The 18,998-nt window shown below is 39.7% G+C and overlaps 1 protein-coding gene across 3 annotated transcripts; it reads left to right on the forward strand.

Moving 5' to 3' along the window:
- The first annotated feature begins 12,341 nt into the window (after positions 1-12,341).
- On the forward strand, positions 12,342-18,510 carry etf1a (eukaryotic translation termination factor 1a). Of its 3 annotated transcripts, none has more exons than XM_075481328.1 (11): positions 12,342-12,477; positions 12,858-12,968; positions 14,517-14,692; positions 14,990-15,129; positions 15,244-15,382; positions 15,537-15,727; positions 16,071-16,200; positions 16,292-16,465; positions 16,559-16,623; positions 16,702-16,849; positions 17,767-18,510. In XM_075481328.1, exons 2-11 carry the CDS (start codon positions 12,883-12,885, stop codon positions 17,847-17,849), a joined length of 1,332 nt encoding a protein of 443 aa, XP_075337443.1. In that variant the 5' UTR covers positions 12,342-12,477; positions 12,858-12,882; the 3' UTR covers positions 17,850-18,510. The 3 variants fall into 3 exon arrangements, with proteins under 3 accessions (XP_075337443.1, XP_075337442.1, XP_075337444.1); XM_075481327.1 differs by having other exon boundaries at positions 12,343-12,481; XM_075481329.1 differs by lacking the exon at positions 12,342-12,477 and adding an exon at positions 12,667-12,737.
- Positions 18,511-18,998: the final 488 nt, after the last annotated feature.

The following is an 18,998-nucleotide window of genomic DNA, read 5'->3' on the forward strand; positions in this document are numbered from 1 at the left end:
GCACATTCAGGGGGGTAGTTCCCAGCTATGATCCTGCCTTTTACATCTGACTTGAGGCTCAGATCAATAGTGTGTGTTTGATGAGAATTACACTGTCTTCCTGCTTGTCTGTTTACTACAGCTGCCTCCTGAGGGCAGTTCAAGTCCTGAGACACACAAAGAAATGTCTTCAGACATCCTCATGACTCAGTCCATAGACAGACTTAATCTCTTTCCTGGCTTTTACTACTCTCGTCATGAATAATCGAAGGGAAGAAAGGGAAACTTTCTTTAAAATCATCAAGTGTTGAGGACTCAGCTTGAATTTTAATTGAGGTCTTTACTATATTGCTTGCTTGTTGATTTTTAAGGTGCAGCTTTGGGTTTAAAAATGGGATCAAACCATAGTTTTCCGGGTCAAAGTCATCAGATAACCTAAATCAGAGAATACGTGAGAATAGTTGGATTCAGATTCATTACTTTGTGCCCAGTCTCGGATTTCCCATTTTCCCATCCTCATTTTGCTCTACGACTCTATTCATATATCTAAATGGAGACACGTCCTCTTTATGAAAGGCAGACAGATTACCCACAAATCTAAAATCTTAAAGTTAAATTAGACTTTCCTTTTCTTTATCCTGTTTCATGAAAGTGCTCTCACATAGAGTGCTCTTCAATTTCATTCTTCTCCTCTACTTTGGGCATGTAAAGGATTCTAAAAGTTATAAGATCCAATAGGAATGCCTTATGTTGCTGTATATCTTATAGTGTGGTCAAGTATAAGGCAGATTATGCTGTTTTATCAGTATATTTATTCATAGTAAACCTGTAGAATAATGTCATGAGTAGAGTTCTAAATGAATTGCTCAGGGGTACAGTACTTTGAAGTCTTGCCTAACATCAACATTTTTTTGAACATCTGCAGAAACATTGGGAATAGGTGCAGTGACAAAACTGAGTTTCTACAACTCTAACAAGCTTGAAAGTCAATATTTGGTTCTTCAGCTTTATTCTCCAACACAGCCTGAACCCTCTTAGACAAGCTTTCTTGTAATTTCTTTAAGTAGTCTTCAGGAATAGTTCTTCAGGGTTCTTGAAGGACATCCCAAAGCTCTTCTTTGAAGGTTTTATACATTTTGTTCCATTCTTTGTCAAGATGATCTCACAATGCTTGGTTTGTCTGGGTCTGGGCTCTGAGGAGGATTCATCCCTTCATAAGACCTGTTGCCACCGATTTGAGGTCTAGTTCTTGTGTCATTTGGCATACCTCAGCCTTTTTGTCCCTGTTCTCCCTCTTTAAGAATGGCTTCTTGACAGCCACCCTACTATGGAGACCATTTCTAATGAGGCTTCAGAAAATAGGAGACGATTTAATGAAGGATCAGATGCATCCCTCAGGCCCTGTGTCAAGTGTTTCTCGGTTTTTTCTTATTTCTTAAGGACATCACTTCCAAATACTGCTCACATGCTGTAGACAGTTTTCAGGCCTGACACTTCATCTTTTACCCTCCATTCGTCAATTCTCTTCAAAATCTGTAAGGACACACTGTAGCCATGCTTTTTTTTTTGGAATATTTCAGCTAACAGCTGTTTGGGAATCATCTTGTTTGTGAAAAAAATACATTTCATGTATGTCAAACTGTCTTACTTTTGATATTTTTCTAACTGAACTCAACAAATGTGACTAAATTGTGTGTCCCGATTCTGAAAATGCGCGAGAAAGCAGCCGATGCCAAAAGAAACATTTCGAAGGATCTTCAGAATGTCTGGAGAAGTACTGCTCGAGACCACTTTAAAATATCATAAGTCTGGCTGCTTGGAAGCTACATGTAAAGAAAAGAGGGGTGGATCAATATTTTCCACATCACAGAATATTTTTATCTCTTACATCAGACACTTCACTGTCTCACTTGGACTGAACAATAATATCTTTAAGTGTATGACGACAACAACACAATTTATTATGGTTCTGTAACCATCAGTGAATCAAAGTTCAAAGGCCTCTTGTTATTATCTTGATTTGCCACAAATATTTAATGAAACGTTTTTAGTGTCTGTATTGGCCTATTTAGGATTAATATGTCTATGATACATAATAGATGTATGGCGCTGCATTATTCTCTTTCTGTTGCATGATCATCCAGGATGTCTCATGCAGGATGACCTTAACAAGGGCAACTGCTCCCCTTTACAGGGGCCCCTCCACTGAAGGGCTCTCATAACCACTAAATCCCTCTGTGATCTCAAAGTACAAGTGTTCTTCATGTAATTTCCACGTAACAGCTTCAATTTGTGTTGTGTGTCAGACGCTGACATACTTAAGCTGACCCATGCCTGCTGTTCTGCTGACAAAGAGTTAACTGGACATTTTGTCTCTGTACATCTTGTCCGTTTGTGTTTCTACCAGTGTGCGAATGTTTTCACTTCCCATCAAGAGGACTTCCATCACAGGCAGCAGTGCTGTGCCTGTCCAAAACAATTTGGGTCACACCAAGGCAAAAAGAAAGAGGGTCCTTTAGAGACTCATTGTGGACTACACGCCAAATCCTAAAGATGGCGAGAGGATGGAAGCAGGAGAATTAGAGAAGTGTAAAGTGTCAAAAAAATTGCAGCAAAGTAACCAAGTTCAGAGAGAAAGACTATATTAAACTGAACAAGAAAGACACCCAGTTTTTGAGTTTGAAGGATTTTTTTAAATTATATCTGAATAGCTTGAAAGCAGAAAAGAAGTAAATAATTATAGAGAATTATTTAGAATATTTTTTCTTGTTTTTTTCATATAATCCAATTCTTGTTGTATCATTCCACTGATGTATTGAGAAGATTGATGTGATTATTTCACATTTTGCTCAGAAATCAAGGTAACACTTCTCCAGTGTGGCTATAACAATATTTTTCAGCAAAACACCTCCACATCTCATTTGAGCTTAGTGAGACCATCATCTGTTTTTCAAACCTCCTCTCTTTGCAAGGGTTATTTGGCAAAACAAAAATAAAAGAGTGTTGCATCGGAGGCTCTGACCTCCAAAATTTCCTGACCTAAACCCAACTGAGCTTGTTTAGGATGAGTTGGACTGAAGAGTCAGGAAAAAGCAGTCAACAAGTGCCTTGCATATTTGGAAAATTAAAACCTCACGACGCTTCCTGTGAGAATAAAGAGAGTTCATGACTGCACTCAAAACAAAAGATGCACTTGGAAGGCTGTGAGATATTACCTACAGTATATTTTGATTTAACACTTGTTTTGCTTACAACAAACAGAAATATCTCATTTAATTTCTTTTTAAAATCTTCAGTATTGCTGTAGGCTATACATTGCGGTGTAATTGGTATGGTTTGGGCAATTGTTTTAGTTCTGTTTTACTTCGAATGTGTCACTTCCCCTGTATGTATACCACTGTTTTCCCAGCCTTAGATTCTCTACTCTGCCCTAATTGTTGCTGTCTGTATACCATCAGTAGGTGCTTTTCATTATGCTACTGTGTCTTCTTGTCTTCTCTCTGTCGCATTCCTCCCAGCAATAATTTCAGAGAAATTAAAATAAGACATGTGTGCATAAAGAAGCTGAAATAACCAAATGAGAAATCGTTGGTTCTGTTGTAACATTAAATTGTCTGCTGTATATGAAGGCTTTATGCCGCTTTCAAAACTATTTCTGCATAGGATACACCTTTGATTCATTGCTCTTAGCTCCACCTGAAGCCTTCTCACTCCTTTACTCTTCAAGTTGCAGTTATGAAATTGGAAAAATTCTGTAAAAGCACGTTTTAGGGGAACAATTTCCGTCTCAAAGAGGAAAGATTATGTGAGGAAGCATAGGGTTGTATATTTAAAAGGACTAAGTGTCTTGTTTCTCCCACTATCTCCTGTCGAGTCAATCTCCGGTGTATTTCCTTGTGTTCTCCGGTCTATTTCCGTGTTTGGACGACCTGTATGCCTGACTTTGTATCCTGAATTTGAAAAAAGAGAAAAACACTACAGCAAATTTTCTCTTACCTGCGACATCCCAGCTGGTAATGAGCTGCCCATGTGTTATAAATGAATAAATACGAGGAGAAACATGAAAAATTCTGAAAATGTTAATCTTGCCAATCACCAACATAAGGTACAGATATTTTACTCTAGCGATTTCCATTCTTCGTGATGAGTGACTTAATGCAAGGAAACCAGTGTAAAATGCTGTTCTTTGTAGCAAACGTACGGCTGCCTTTGTCTTTAAAGAATATAAATACATTTTATAAGCTAGTTGGCAAGAATGCACTGCTAAAAGGATAATAATAAGAGGATAATTAACTGGGATCCATGGAAACGGCACACAAGCATGACAGATTCCTACATCATGATTTGTTAAGTTTTTTCTTTTTTAATTGCCATAAAAGTAGTCTGTCTGCCCTACAATATGACTCTTATGTGCTTTTAAGTTTGTGAGTCACCAAATGGCCAAATGGATAAAAAACTGAAAATGACATTTTCTGTCATTAGCTTTAGAAATAATATTTTAGCACTTTACATGCATTTTACGAGTTAATGCTCAACAAATCCTTACAAGTTAGGTATGTTAATAGCTTTTATGATTTAACACCAGCATCTTGCCCATCTGCATGGAATCAGTGGACTAAACATTCAACAAGCTAGACAATAATTTTTCTAGTCTTGACCATTTGATATGAAGTTCCATCATATCATAACTTTATTCCATTAGTTTAGAAATGTCTCGGAAATTTTGGCCTTTGCTGATAATGAAATTTTTTATATATCTTAAAGAGTTTTTTTTTTTTAAGATGTTCCTCATATGTAAGCATTTATGGAACAATGCAGGTTATCTATTAGCATCTTAATGAGTGTCAGCTGGCATACGCTCCAGGTGCCATACAACCCTGAATTGGATGAAGCAGGTGTAGAAAATGGTTTGATAGATGGATCTTTACAGGCTGAGTCATTAAACAGCATGCCACTGTGTGTGGGATAAAAAGCATGTCTTGCATGGTTGCTGTCACGTACTCTTTCACATTGAAGTGATGCTGAACGGGTCTTTAGGGAGCCTTAAACTATTCCCGTTGTGTAGTTTCTAGTTTGCAGATCATTCAAAAGTCTATGTGTGTGATTTATGTTTAAAGGGCAGGTGGAAAACAGGGGGGTGGCTAGTTGCATGCAAAGTGCTGTGTTTTAACATAACTAACATCAATTCAGCAGCAGAATAACTTCATCAAAAGACATCGTCTTTATTGAAAGCAAATCTGATGTAATATTACTGTTTAGCAGTCTTGTGTTTTGCAGCATGTACTGTACGTCATTCAGCTAATTACCTTGTGTACCCTCTTTTCTGCAAAAAGATTACAAGGCCTTTAGCTAGTTCAACAGCTTAGGGTACCTGTACAAGCTGAGACCTTTGTTTTTCGTGTTCACATTGTCATTAGTAATAATCATCTCGGTTTTCTACAATGCCTTATTTCATTGGCTCCAGTGTTTGATGCTGTGTTATGTTTATTTGTGGTTGTCTGTTTGAGTCTGGATGATGTCTCTTTCTGTTCGGTAACAGGTTGATGTGGCTGTTATCTTTCAAAGTGAAACTCCTGTTTAAGCCACAGAGATGAACAAGCTTCTTGGGAGTCCCAACAGCGACGATTTCAAATCAGTTTTCTTATTTATAGGAATCTACATGTTTATGTTGCCAAAGAAATCTTGTATTCGGTATAAGATGTAAAATATAATCAATTGCTGTATCGTATTCTTGTCAAATTGTTTTTATGAAACATCACTGTTTCCTCTAAAGCTAGATTCCTCTCTTGATGCATTGTGTGGATGCATTTTTTTTGTCTACTTTTTCTTCACAGTTCTGAAATTCAGATTAATCATGCAGTTGGTGCCCCATGCAGACTATTTAGCATCTTCAGTTTAGCTAAAACAGTCCACATATTCCAGCAGAAACCACATTAGGTGCACACACACGCACGCAAAGAGAAATTCAGCTGCAGTTTTAAATGCCTTTTAAAAACCAGGCACACCTTTTCTTTTTACTTTTTATATGATGAATGTCAATTTTTAGGAAACCTTTGAACAAAGACACTAAGATGAATTCATATATGACAATAGCTTTTGATTATCCCCATTATCATCCTTCAAAGTAACTTTGCCTCACCAGGCACGCCTTTGTCTTAATTTAATTCACCGTATTAAAACCATTGAACTGATAATGCCCTTTCTGTAGTCAATTTGATTAATGCAGCTCAAAGAAAATCAATTTTCCACCATCTTTCCCCCCCGTTTCATCCCCTCCTCCCATCCTCCATTCCCAATCAGTCTATCTGTGGAGTTGTCATAGTGGTGGCTTCAATGATTTCATCCAGATTTAAAGCTGTGCTGCTTGGATGATGTCACGGATTACTGAATGCACTTCATTCTTAAGTATGATCATTTGATTTTCTTAGGAAATGACAACCAAGACTGATATTGCTTTCTAAGATGCCAAAATATACCACTGAATTTGTTCTCTTTGTGTTGTACGTTGATCTTTTTTTGAGCTTTGAAATCACATCTTCCATCCATCTGCTTTATCCTGTTCAGAGTTGAGAAGAGCAGCAGCCAGAACAGGCTACATTCTGGACAGGTTGACACAAAGGATCATGCAAGCCCCTCTTACATCTAAGACTAATTGAGAATCACTTCTTAAAACCTGATATGCCTTTCTTTGAGCTGATAGAATCTGTGTATGCACTGGCAAGAACATGTAAACTCCACACCAAAAAGGATTGTACCACTTAGTGTGAGACTAATTAATCCAATCATTGTGAAAAGAGCTGTAATATTTATTCATGCAGAAGGCTTTGATAAAATAGACATTCTAGCTGCATTTGACACCTTTTTGTATATACACAGGCATAAGTTAGCCACAACATTAACATCACCAGCTGAGTTTCCAGGGCTTTTAATGATTTGCATTAAGAAGACATGAATAACGAAATGTGAAACAATAAAAATAAAAGAATAGCATTGAAAGAAACTTCCCCTTATGCACACTAGAGGTTAAATGCTCGCCTTAGGTGGTTTTAGCCTTTTTCAAAGAAGTCTTGAAATGCACTATAGGGAAATGATAACAATTTTGTGAATACCATCTCACATGGCAAAGATTAAAATGAAGTGACTCACCAGCTGTTTCCAGGCAGTCAGAGCACTGTCTGTTTTGGAGAGGCAGGGAGGAATTCTCATAAGGGAACCAAGCTAAGGGCTACTGAGGGGAAGGACAACTCAAACCTCTAAAATGTTATTGCACTTCAGCGAATGCCACCTTGTATTTTTTTGTACAACAAGACACTATTGCATCAGACTGTTGTCTACTTTGTCAAAATATTGGGTGGTTACTACTGATAACTGGCGTATTTCTTTTGATGCATGTCTTTATGTTGGCATTCAATCCTTCAATATGAATTGCCGAAGAAAATAAAATAATAATGAAAAAAAAAAGCTGTAAAATTGATTGGATTATCTGATAACCTCTCCGTGGAAAGTGACTGGTGGCATCCAGGCTTTGTGAGCTTGATGTGTTGAGCACAACTTAGCCTTATCCCCTATAGACTGTATTTGCCCAAACATTCTTTGCTTAGACATTTTTGCTTATCTTGAGTATTTATTAGTGTACTTAGCAGTGACAGAAAATTAGAAAGAAAGAGTTTTAAAGTCTAACTTTTACTGAAAAACACATTAAACTCCATACTCCCTGAGGCGTGAAAGACAATTAGATTATGCCCTGGGTCAGACAGTGGTGTTAGCAGGCCAGTTGGTCCATATTACCTTTGGGTTTAACCCCTTTCCAATGCATCATTAAGATTGACTGAGTGTCCTGGCCTCTAAATTGAGGTTATTGGTCTTAATCCACTGCTCCGATAAACTTCTAATAGCTTACACTGTGTGGACATGAAGCATGCCTCGCTGTATGCCTCAGAAGAACTCATTTATATTTATGACAAACTCGACTCTCCATTCGTGATTAATCCACTTGATATTAGAACGGGTATCCGTAAATCTCCTTCCCTCTCTGTGGTAAGCAGAAAGAGAGCCAGGGATATGACAAGAATGACAAATCGGTGATTTGTTAAATTAAAAAAAAAGAAAGAAACGCTTGTTAAAAAAAACACCCGCTCTACTATCTGTGCACTTGTCTTAGAAGTTAAAAACTTAAAGAGGCACCGCAGATGGCTGGCAGAGACTAATATATGTACATTCTCACACCCATAGAGCTCATCCTTAAGATGATTGGTTTAAGTCATAAGAAAGCTATTGAAGTGCTGATGATTATGATCCTCTCTTTCACTTGGGATGATAGGGAAAGGAAGCCTGGGAGACAGACACATACGGAGTCACAGATTAGCTAGTCAACAGAAAATAAGTGAAGCCTAATTCCCTCTGAAGAGTTTTAAAGTTTCTGTATGTTGGGAGCTGGTCTGTATGCATTAAGTAGCAGATGTTTTCATAGAAGGAGATACATCAGGGCTTCAATATGTCAGTGACAGCAAGGTTACAAGAGTTATAGAAAATGTTTCAGTTTCCAACCGCCTCTTTCTGCAAGAGCCTGAATGGATGTGTCCTCACTTTCACTGTGAGTGTATCCTAGTCCCATCACTTAATGATGACGTGCAAGACTGTGCCCTTGAATAGCCCTGAGAATCCCTCCTCCCACCTTCTCTTATCTCTCTTCAACTCAACGTAAGCAGATGGCCACAGACTTGAAATAGGGCCCCAATGAACCTAGTTGAATCTGTTTTGGGTCACTCTCCACATGCAGTAAGTCTCTCACACATCTGCTTGCCTGCCACGGCACACACACAGATGTCACTATGACAGAAGAGAATAATAGACACTCTCACTATGACATCATTGCGTGGAAGGGCATAAAAGGTCTCTCTTCATACAGCACAAAGCACACAATGATGTTTTATTGAACACTGCGGCTGTGCATGAAAAATAAAACAGATATGAATAAGTTAATTATCATTGATGAAGCTGATTTTGTGGGTGCAATTAATGACCCATCATCCACTGTGCTATAAACTCCAACTATATATTTCAATTTACAAAATTAAAGCCGCTTATAGTGTTCTTGGATAATTAGTTTGTTTGAAATTAGTGTTCTAAAAGATAAATAATTAGTCTTTCAAAAGGCATACAGACACTAAACTCTGCCACTAAAATGTATCAACCCACCCAAATACTGTATGGCTGAGACAACTAGTGTGAATACTCAGTTACTGTTTAATTTAGGGGGTTGCAGACTTGAGTGTTTAACCATGATGACTGAATCAAATTGAGCATTTAAAACAAATGTTCTACTTCCAGTTTTGCAACGGGAAAGCTATTCATTCAGAACCAGGACACTGAACCTGAAACATTGTCAGATGAAAGATAAAAGCATTGAGACAAAAAAGTTCAGGTACTTGCTCACTGCAAAATGGAGTTGATGTCAAAGTGATAGACATATAGCGGGGAAACAGATGTATAAATTCAAATATTCACATCAGTATTCACAGTGTACACAAAGAAGAAAAAGAGCAAACGGCAACAAAGTAAAAAATGTTTCAAAGTTGTGAGCTATTATTTATTATAAGCAAAACAGTCTTAATCTGTTGGCTACCACGATCTGAATAACTTGTTGATTCATATGTTACAGATTCATCCAAATAGCCTGGACTCAACGTGGGATTGAAATATTGTCATTTCTATAAACCAATCTGAGGATCACCATAAAAATAAAAATACAATAGCAAGTGACCATAGGTAAAATGTAAACAACCCTGGTATTTTGTGCCGCATTTATTACAGTTATCATGATAAGAAAAAGGTTCTAATAGTTTGGTTTCGGTAAAACAGGGGCACTTGCAACTTCTGTGCTCATGCTCATTTGCGACAACCCGGTGAAATGAGGTATAGCTACCGTGCCCAGGGTAGCTTCCATTCACAGCACAGCAAGCGCCATCCATTTCCAGGCGACAGATAATTACGGCTCTGATGGTCGACAGAAGGTGATGAATTGGCACTGATAAAAGCTTTAGAAAATTTTAGAGGCAGTCAGATGCACAAACTGCTTTATCATATTCCCCCCCCCCCCCCCCCCCCACACACACACACACTCCTCCACTTCATCAGAGATTCGTCATACTGCAGGGATCATCTTTGAGCTTGTTGCTTTTTGCTCAAACAGATGTTTGTTCTGATGGAAACAGTCACAATTCACTAAGGACACGGAGCGATATCCACCATATGGCAACCTAATAATGTCTAACAAACAACATGCCAAAATTAAGATGCAAACAAGAGAAGACCTGCTTCTAAATGTTCCACTGAGTGTTGCACAGAGGCAGAGGCTCAAGGAATATGATGAACCAGTCCTGCTAACATTAATAACTGAGATGCCGTAGAAGCAATACATTTTTCTGCTAACCAATGCTGGCATCTAGTGGTCTAAATATGTCTTGGCCTTGGTATCCTGCCATTGGGCCACGTAAAGGAAAACATGTGGGTTGCCTTTGTGTGGGTCTTGCATGATTCAAGAATTTCAGGCCTACGGTCATGTGTCTCTGGGTTCTCACTGACATAGCATATTGGCAGAATCTTTCTTTGAAAATGTCTTTGTTCATTAAACAGTGGGAAAATTTTAAATTCAAATATTTCAAAGTGACACAACTAAGTTGGAGGATATATTTCTATATCTTGTGAAAGCTCATAGTTACTTCAGTTTCGCTTTTTCATTTTTCAGCTTAACCGACAATGTCAGTGACATATACTGATATGTTACCGTTATAGAGGAACTGAGGAACATTGGATATGACCACGACCGCCTCAACAATTACCGTAATTGTTCTGACGCAACTAACTACGCCTTCACTGTACTCACAATATAATCTAAGGCTTACAAGTAGCTCACCCATTATCTCACCCAGTAATCTGCATCTGTGTTATCAACCTCAACAACAGAACAAAACTGGATTACTGAGCTGCCTGATGTGAGACACCCTGTGGGTTTTTTTCATTGGGGAATGCAACAGATTACATGCATATTACGTAAATGGGATGATGTAACTTCTAAGCTACGAAAGTTGATTATTTCAAACCACTGTAATTAAATGTAATCTGTCGATGACTCGCATCTGCACTGGTAGGTCTATATATGGTAGGCAATGTCATGAATGTATGATAGTGAGTCATTTAAATAGTGGTGTCAAAAGTATATCAAATAACAAGTGCTGCTGTGAAAGCTCCACGTATGTGTATTTAAATTTTAATCAGCAGACATCTCTCCAGTTGCATTCTGAAATCAAATGAATTTTTATTTGAATTGTTTTTATTTCTGTTTTGTCCTGTCCTTACTTAAAACAGTACTTTAAAAAAATAGAAAGAGAAAGGACTGCTGACAATTTCATGCAGTAGGTTAGGTGTAAGGGGCACACAGGGCATTTTGATAGAGTGTATCAAAGGTGCATCATTAGTTTTGTTTCTTATGAACTGTCCCGAGACCATTTTCTGCCAAATATCGTAAGGATGGGTTAAAGTTTTTTGATCATCTGCCCTCAGTTTTCTGGCTTATTAAGGTGAAATGTGGAGTGTTAAGTCTATGGTTACATCTTTTGAGCATTTCTCAAAAATAACCAGAAAATACCCTGCTTTGCAACGCTAACATTATGTATATTGTGCTCTGAAAAGGAGACAAGATTCCTTAAACACCAGACTCAGAGACACAAGTGCAAGTAGCCTAATTATATTTGTGAGTCTGCACTTCCTCTGACGCATAAAATATAACAATTATAATTACTTGTTTGGTGGGAATTATTGTTATTTTTTTCTTTTAAACAAAGTGCCCATATGACTGAACCTCCGCTAACCGGTGCTGTGTGAAAGTCAGACAGTAGAAGTGTGCTCTCTTTTAACAGGATGTTAATGGAGACAGTGTGGTAAATAATTGGTCTCAAAGGCTGAGCTTGTGTATAATTAAAAGTCCTCCTTTTTGTCTTCAAACTCCTTGCAAGTGTTTTGTAAAAGAAAGGAATAGAAAAGAAAAATCGAGAAGAAATGGTTAATGGCAATTTAATTATCCTTAAGATCTACATCAGAAAAAATACTTTAGCAAAATTAAAAAAGCAACAGCTAATATTTCTGTAATATGCTGATTTTGCGCAATTGCTCATCTCTCACAAAAATGAACTTCAACTCCCATAATTCACACTTCCGGACAAACTCCCAACTTTGGTGATGCGTTAAGATCTTGTCCAATTGTTTTTTCGATTTCTTTTGATTGGCATAGCAGTGGGGCGATGTCATTGGTTTCTATGTGGTTTCCAGGAAGTGAACGCCACAATTCTAACCACCTCCCACATGTGATCTTCTGTCGATAGCACCACGCGCAGCGTGTGAAGGAGAGAGAAACCGGTCGGGAAAGCAACGTCATTCCTCGGACCACCGACTCGACGTAACGCAACAGATAGAGAGCGGAGCGGAGCGGCGTTGTCCGAGGCAGGTAAAGTAAGACCCCGATTGTACCGATATAACAAACGTCTTAAAAGCTAGAAGTTGGTTTCCAGGGTAACACGAAGAAAGTAGGTCGAATTAGATAAGAACACGGTGGACGCTAGGGCCTGGTAGACTACAGGCCTGTTATACTCCCCGCTCTGTACTAGCAGAGACAACCCGAGTAGGGTCTGTCTTTTTCGGTTAGTCTAGTTCCCAGTACTGGTCAGGTGCCATAACGGACACCGCGCCAGTAGTTTGGAGAGGTACCTAGTCCTGCCAGTTAAACCAAAAGTGTCAGCTTAACAAGAATGTGTATATTAGTCGGGTCTGTTTTCAGGGAAGCTCACTGCATGCTTTTCTCTTTTTATTTAACGTCTTTTCAGGTGCTGAAGCGATTACAGCAGAAAGATGGCGGACGACCCCAGCGCGGCGGACAGGAACGTGGAGATATGGAAAATCAAGAAGCTGATCAAAAGTTTGGAAGCTGCCCGCGGGTAGGCGATCTATGTTGGCTTCATGTAGATGATTCTGCTGAATGCAGCATAGTGTATGGTTACGGTTGGAGGTGTAAATGTGGAACGCCGCAACAGCTGGAGACGGGATAAGTGGGGCCGAATTTGGGAGTGGTTAGCATAGCTAACTTAGCCTACTATAGCTTTAACTGCTATTTGTTAGCTGATTGCTAAGAGCTAACTGCAGTCACATTGAATATCTCAAGGGTTCAGACACATCGTGATGGGATTGGAGAGTGTTTTGTTCACGTTTGTGTGCTACGACTGACATCGCTGAGGATTTTGTTCCAGTTCATTTTAAGGTGTAAAGTTAGGACCGGTGATGCTAGCCGTGTTGCTAATGCAACTTGCTAACAGACGTCATCTCTTGAGATAGGCCGCCATGGGTGTTTAACAAAAATGCATAAGGATTAGAAAGGAAGGTCGGCTATCTCACAGTTTGGCTTCCATTCGTTTTTACGACAAATTTCACAACTTTAAACCAGCTTTATCGTATCGTTCTACCCGGAGCTTATTTGACAGAACTGAAATCCCTGAAGAGTCCAGTGTGTTGGTCACCTCATGGCAACCGATCACCTCAGTGTTGCTTTAAAGGTTGACTCGGTCAGAACTATCGGCTGAAAACAGTTCCACATCATATGTTATCCGACTGGGCAATTGTTGGCCTCTTAATGTACGAGATTTGGCATTTGAAATAAGCGTGCTGCTAACACCGGTTAACCACTGCTGCTTGCTCTGCGACAGCTTGCCGTCTAGTATTGCGCAGAATTTGCTGTCCTGTGCTCCAACGCCTGCCATGTCACACACAGTTGACTATGTGCCCTACATTCATTGAGCTGTTGCTACCTGTCTGTGTGTGTTTCCATCAAGTGTCAGGCCGTGCTGGTGTGCTATGCTATGATCATGATTGGAGAGCCAAGTGTGGTACTGAAACTCAGTCCTTGGATTCAAGGGCAGATATTATGTAGAGTGTAACTGAAAGACAACTCTGATTGTCCCTCAACCCTTCAGACCATGTAGAGGTGATGTTTTGTCTGTATGTTAGTGTGTTTACAAACTCATGTCAGAATAAGGGGCAGCCGTGGCCTAGTGGTTAGGGAGGTGGACTTAAGATCAGAGGGTTGCAAGTTCAAATCCCGCCATTACCTCTCCCTACACCTCTATCCATGGCTGAAGTGCCCTTGAGCAAGGCACCTAACCCCACATTGCTCCAGGGGCTGTAACCAATACCCTGTATCTAAATAGCTGTAAGTCGCTTTGGATAAAAAGCGTCAGCTAAGTGTAATGTAATAAGACAGGAGACTATAATGGAGGCAATAGAAGGTCAGGTAGAAGTTGCAATGATCAAAGTTCCTGCTGTCATTGTCGTTAACATGTGGATTTTTGTAACTGTAGTCAAACTCGTGTTTTGTTGTCTTTAATTAGCAAAGTTGAGTTTGATGTTGTGCATTGCATCCTATGATGCTGTGGCCGTATGTAAGCACACATGCATACAACTGCTAACTTTAAATCCTCACTTTCTCTACACAGTAATGGCACCAGTATGATCTCACTGATCATCCCTCCAAAGGACCAGATATCCAGAGTGGCCAAGATGTTGGCTGATGAGTTTGGCACTGCTTCCAACATCAAGAGTCGAGTTAACAGGCTCTCTGTGCTCGGGGCCATCACCTCTGTACAGCAAAGACTAAAACTCTACAACAAGGGTATGTGTTGAAATATATTACTTAAAAAATATACGCCGATTTGTTTATTTATTTTTTTTCATAGAAAAAAATTTATGGTGGAAATGTGGTTCGTTTCCATCAGCATACCTTAACATCAAAGACTGTTCAGAGGTCACTGACACAGAGTATTCGTCTCAGCAGCGGTCTGGCTCTTAAGTACTGCATTGTATGCCATCTCTAGCTGCTTCTTAAGAGGACAAAAACACCATGCATGGTCTATACATGAGGTTTAAAGCTTACCATTTATCTGTTGGTCTCTTTCTATCTTTTTGCCAGTGCCACCCAATGGTTTAGTTGTGTATTGTGGCACCATTGTGACAGAGGAAGGCAAGGAGAAGAAAGTCAATATCGACTTTGAGCCTTTTAAGCCAATCAACACCTCTCTGTACCTCTGTGACAACAAGTTCCACACCGAGGTGAGGGATTTCACCTGGTTTCTTGTGCATATATTTTTCCATCTGAGGGAATTCTCACGGTGTGAGCTTGTCTTTTAATGTCCTTCATTCTTCCCTCACTACCCACTAACACAGGCATTGACGGCCTTGCTCTCTGACGATAGTAAGTTTGGCTTCATTGTGATCGACGGTAGTGGGGCACTGTTTGGCACACTGCAGGGCAACACCAGGGAGGTGCTGCACAAGTTCACTGTGGACCTACCCAAGAAGCACGGTACTGACCTACAGTGACGCAGTTTTTGATGTATTCACGTCCACAGCAGGGAGAATTTATCTCGTGTTAATTTGTACGAGTATGAAGCCTTTAGATTTGGCAGTTCGCAGACGTGTAAAGATTGTGTCTGTTGTTTTTCTTTTTCTCTTTTCAGGCAGAGGAGGACAATCTGCTCTCCGCTTTGCTCGTCTGAGAATGGAGAAAAGACACAACTATGTGAGAAAAGTAGCTGAGACAGCGGTCCAGCTCTTTGTGTCCAATGACAAAGTTAACGTGGCAGGAATGGTCTTGGCTGGTTCTGCTGATTTCAAGACTGAACTCAGCCAGTCAGACATGTTTGACCCAGTAAGTTTGTCTGTTTTTGTAAAACGCACTTCTTACAGAGTGTAACACAGATCAGTGATTTATAAATGCAGACTTCTTACCAATTAGTTCAGTAACCAGACTAATGGGCAATGTTGAAGTCGTTTCTATACATGAAACACTTCTCACTGAGGAGACATTCACAAACATGGAAGCTCGATCAATTTAAGATATTTATTCTAGAGATCTTAATTGCTTGAACTTTACTATTGAGAAAAAGTTACCCATGTGTACTCTTAAGTACTTTAGTACTCCTCTGTGCAATGGATGGGGATCTTCTGCTTTTGTTGCATACTGAAGTTGTGCATTTGTTTGTTTTCCACAGAGATTACAGGCCAAGGTTCTGAAGCTGGTTGACATCTCCTATGGAGGAGAGAATGGTTTCAACCAGGCTATCGAGCTCTCAGCAGAGGTTCTCTCAAATGTCAAGTTCATCCAGGAGAAGAAGCTTATAGGTGAGGCCTCTTTTTGATGCTGTTTTATGGCGTTCTTGTTAATAACAAATGCATTTGTGTTACAGATGTTTCCTACTTGTTTCTTCTTTAGGGCGGTACTTTGATGAGATCAGTCAGGACACCGGAAAATACTGCTTTGGAGTGGAGGACACACTCAAAGCCTTGGAAATGGGAGCAGTGGAGATCCTCATAGTCTATGAGAACTTAGACACCATGCGTTATGTTCTACGTGTGCATGGGGCTGAAAGCAATGGATTAGAGAACGGTACAAAAATCCCAAGTTTCTACCATCTAAATACGAAACGATCCATGTGATTTTGTTATTGCAGAATATTCAAGTTTCTTCTTTAATCTTCAGACGAGAAGACTTTGTACTTGACGCCAGAGCAAGAGAAAGACAAGTCTCACTTCACGGACAAGGAAGTGAGTCCTATAAAGAAAAACAAACGTCTGTGGCTTGATCTCAGGCTGAACCGACTCTAATTGTGTTTAATTTGTTAGACGGGGCAGGAGCACGAGCTGATCGAGAGCATGCCACTGCTGGAGTGGTTTGCAAACAACTACAAGAAATTTGGAGCCACGCTGGAAATAGTAACAGACAAGAGCCAGGAAGGGTCCCAGTTTGTCAAGGGCTTTGGAGGCATTGGGGGTGAGCACACAGTTGTTTACAAAATGATTTATGATGCCGAGATGGCACGTTTGTTCAAATTGAAGTTAGTAGGTGTGGTGGATATGTGAGGCCGAGGGATTGATTGAAATTCTGCGAGGAGGTATACTGACGAATTGTCCTCATACGGGCAACCAGGCTCTTAAAAACTCCTGTTTGTCTCAAAAATATACAGCTGGCGATGGAAAGTTAATTGTATCTAATGACTTTATAGTATTGAGAGAAAGAAGGGGTCCTCCCAAGAGAGTTTCTTGAAAATTCCTTCCTCCGTAAAAATAAAGTATCTGGTCTTTCGTAACTGTGCCTTAAAAGCTGTTTTCATAGAAGCCAGAGCCGTTCCAGAGAGGCTGCATGTGAGAATGCAGAGGCCCACAACATTGTAACCCGTTGACTTGCAAAGATGACCCAGCCATTTATGAATGCAAAAGCACAAATGGACATTGCTTTTCACTTGGTCATTGATATTGGAAAAGGCGTGGAAATGCATGTGGTATTCGTGTCGGCACAGTAAATCATGGGAGAGCTTCATCTGCCATTTTCTACTGTTTCCATCATGTCTTGCCTCATGTGCACTCAACTGAGTTGCTGCTCTGTAGTATTTCAAGCTGTGAGAGGGCACCCTCTGGTTTTACAACAGTGCGTTTTTTCTAATTATAAAACCAGACTCTGCTACTATGAAGTACGCATGTGAATGGATGTTTTAGAAAGTTCGAAACAAATTGTCTGCATGTCTTCTCCAATTTCTCTGGTGTTCAAGTGTGAAATTTCCATGAGATACAAATGAGTGGATCACCTGGGGATTAGCTTTACACACATTACTCCTTTAGTGCTGCCACTAGCTTGCCAAACACAACACAAGTTGTCATATTACACCAGTTAATCACCTTTGTGTTCCACAGGTATTTTGCGGTACAGGGTGGATTTCCAGGGCATGGAGTACCAAGGAGAGGACGACGAGTTCTTTGATTTGGATGACTACTAGGTAGTCTTGGACTGATATTGGGAGAAAAAAGAAAAGAAAGAAAGGAATGAATGAAGAAATAAAGAAAGAAAAATGCCACCTCTCTTGCTGCAAGCAAGAGGGGCAACTGTGTTGATCATATATATATGACAGACACACCTTCAAATTTATCTGTTGCATACACAAACTTGCAAATACATCTGTAGACACAACAAAATGCATCACACAGGCTGAAGAGGAGTGAGATTTTCTTTCATCCAGAGAGGGAGAAAGCCCTTCCTGAATAAATCCCTGCCTTAGAGTGCTGGTTCCTTCCCCTAGTTGGATTGGACTCGACTCATTTTGGTTCATATTTTTTTCCCCTCCTCCCCTCCATTTTGAATGAACACAACAGCAAGTTCCCAGATTTCTCGCTGCCCCTAACCCGGTCTGAAGATGAACTTTGGACTCGTTCCTCACATAAAGAAAATATATTTTCCTTTCTTGCCTGATCATGTCCCTGCCCTCTCTTTCTCCCCTCTTTTGTTTTCTCTTTCTCTCTCTCTTTTTCCTTTTTTTTTTGCATTTCATTTTTTTACTGGTAACTGCTGCTGTTGTATTTTATGAGAGTGGGGGATTTTTTTTACCTGGGTTTCTGTAGAGAAAGGGGGACAAAGTATTAAATTTGAACTGCTGAAAACCATTGCTACCTCCTCATCTGCTGTGGTCTCAAATCCTGTGCTGTGTCTGATACGTTACTGAAAACCTTTTAATCTGGTGACCTGACATCGGTTGAGTTAGTCTAGATAGTCCTGTGTGTGTGTGTGTGGGTGGGTGGAGAAATATGTATGAAATATGAAATATGACTTAAATTTCGGATTGGACAATTTCATCAGCCACATATCAAAACTGAATTCATCATAAATTGTGTAAGATGCTATAGAATCATATTTCTTTGGTAGAAGTATTAACTTGTATCCCCCTGGCCTTGATCTACAATGCAATTTAAATTCACGAGTGTCCTGAATACCAGATCTCATGTGTTAAAGTGACTTCATTTGTGAGCTTTAGCTGACTTTCATTTATTTTATTTATTTTTTTTAAAGTTGAATCACAACTTTATTCAAAAGCTAGATTTCAGTGCAGTCCTGCAGATGGAGCTTGACCTACTAGTTTGCGTCACTTGCCTTT

This window comes from Odontesthes bonariensis, chromosome 13 (genome assembly GCF_027942865.1).
Source record: "Odontesthes bonariensis isolate fOdoBon6 chromosome 13, fOdoBon6.hap1, whole genome shotgun sequence".
Taxonomy (NCBI): Eukaryota; Metazoa; Chordata; class Actinopteri; order Atheriniformes; family Atherinopsidae; genus Odontesthes; species Odontesthes bonariensis.

Bases quoted from the DNA above. Each gene is read 5' to 3' on its own strand.
- etf1a (XM_075481328.1), top strand. From the start codon at position 12,883: ATGGCGGACGACCCCAGCGCGGCGGACAGGAACGTGGAGATATGGAAA. The intron at 15,728-16,070 runs GTAAGTTTGTCT...TGTTTTCCACAG, and splicing joins AGTCAGACATGTTTGACCCA to AGATTACAGGCCAAGGTTCT. The intron at 16,466-16,558 runs GTACAAAAATCC...TTTAATCTTCAG, and splicing joins AAGCAATGGATTAGAGAACG to ACGAGAAGACTTTGTACTTG.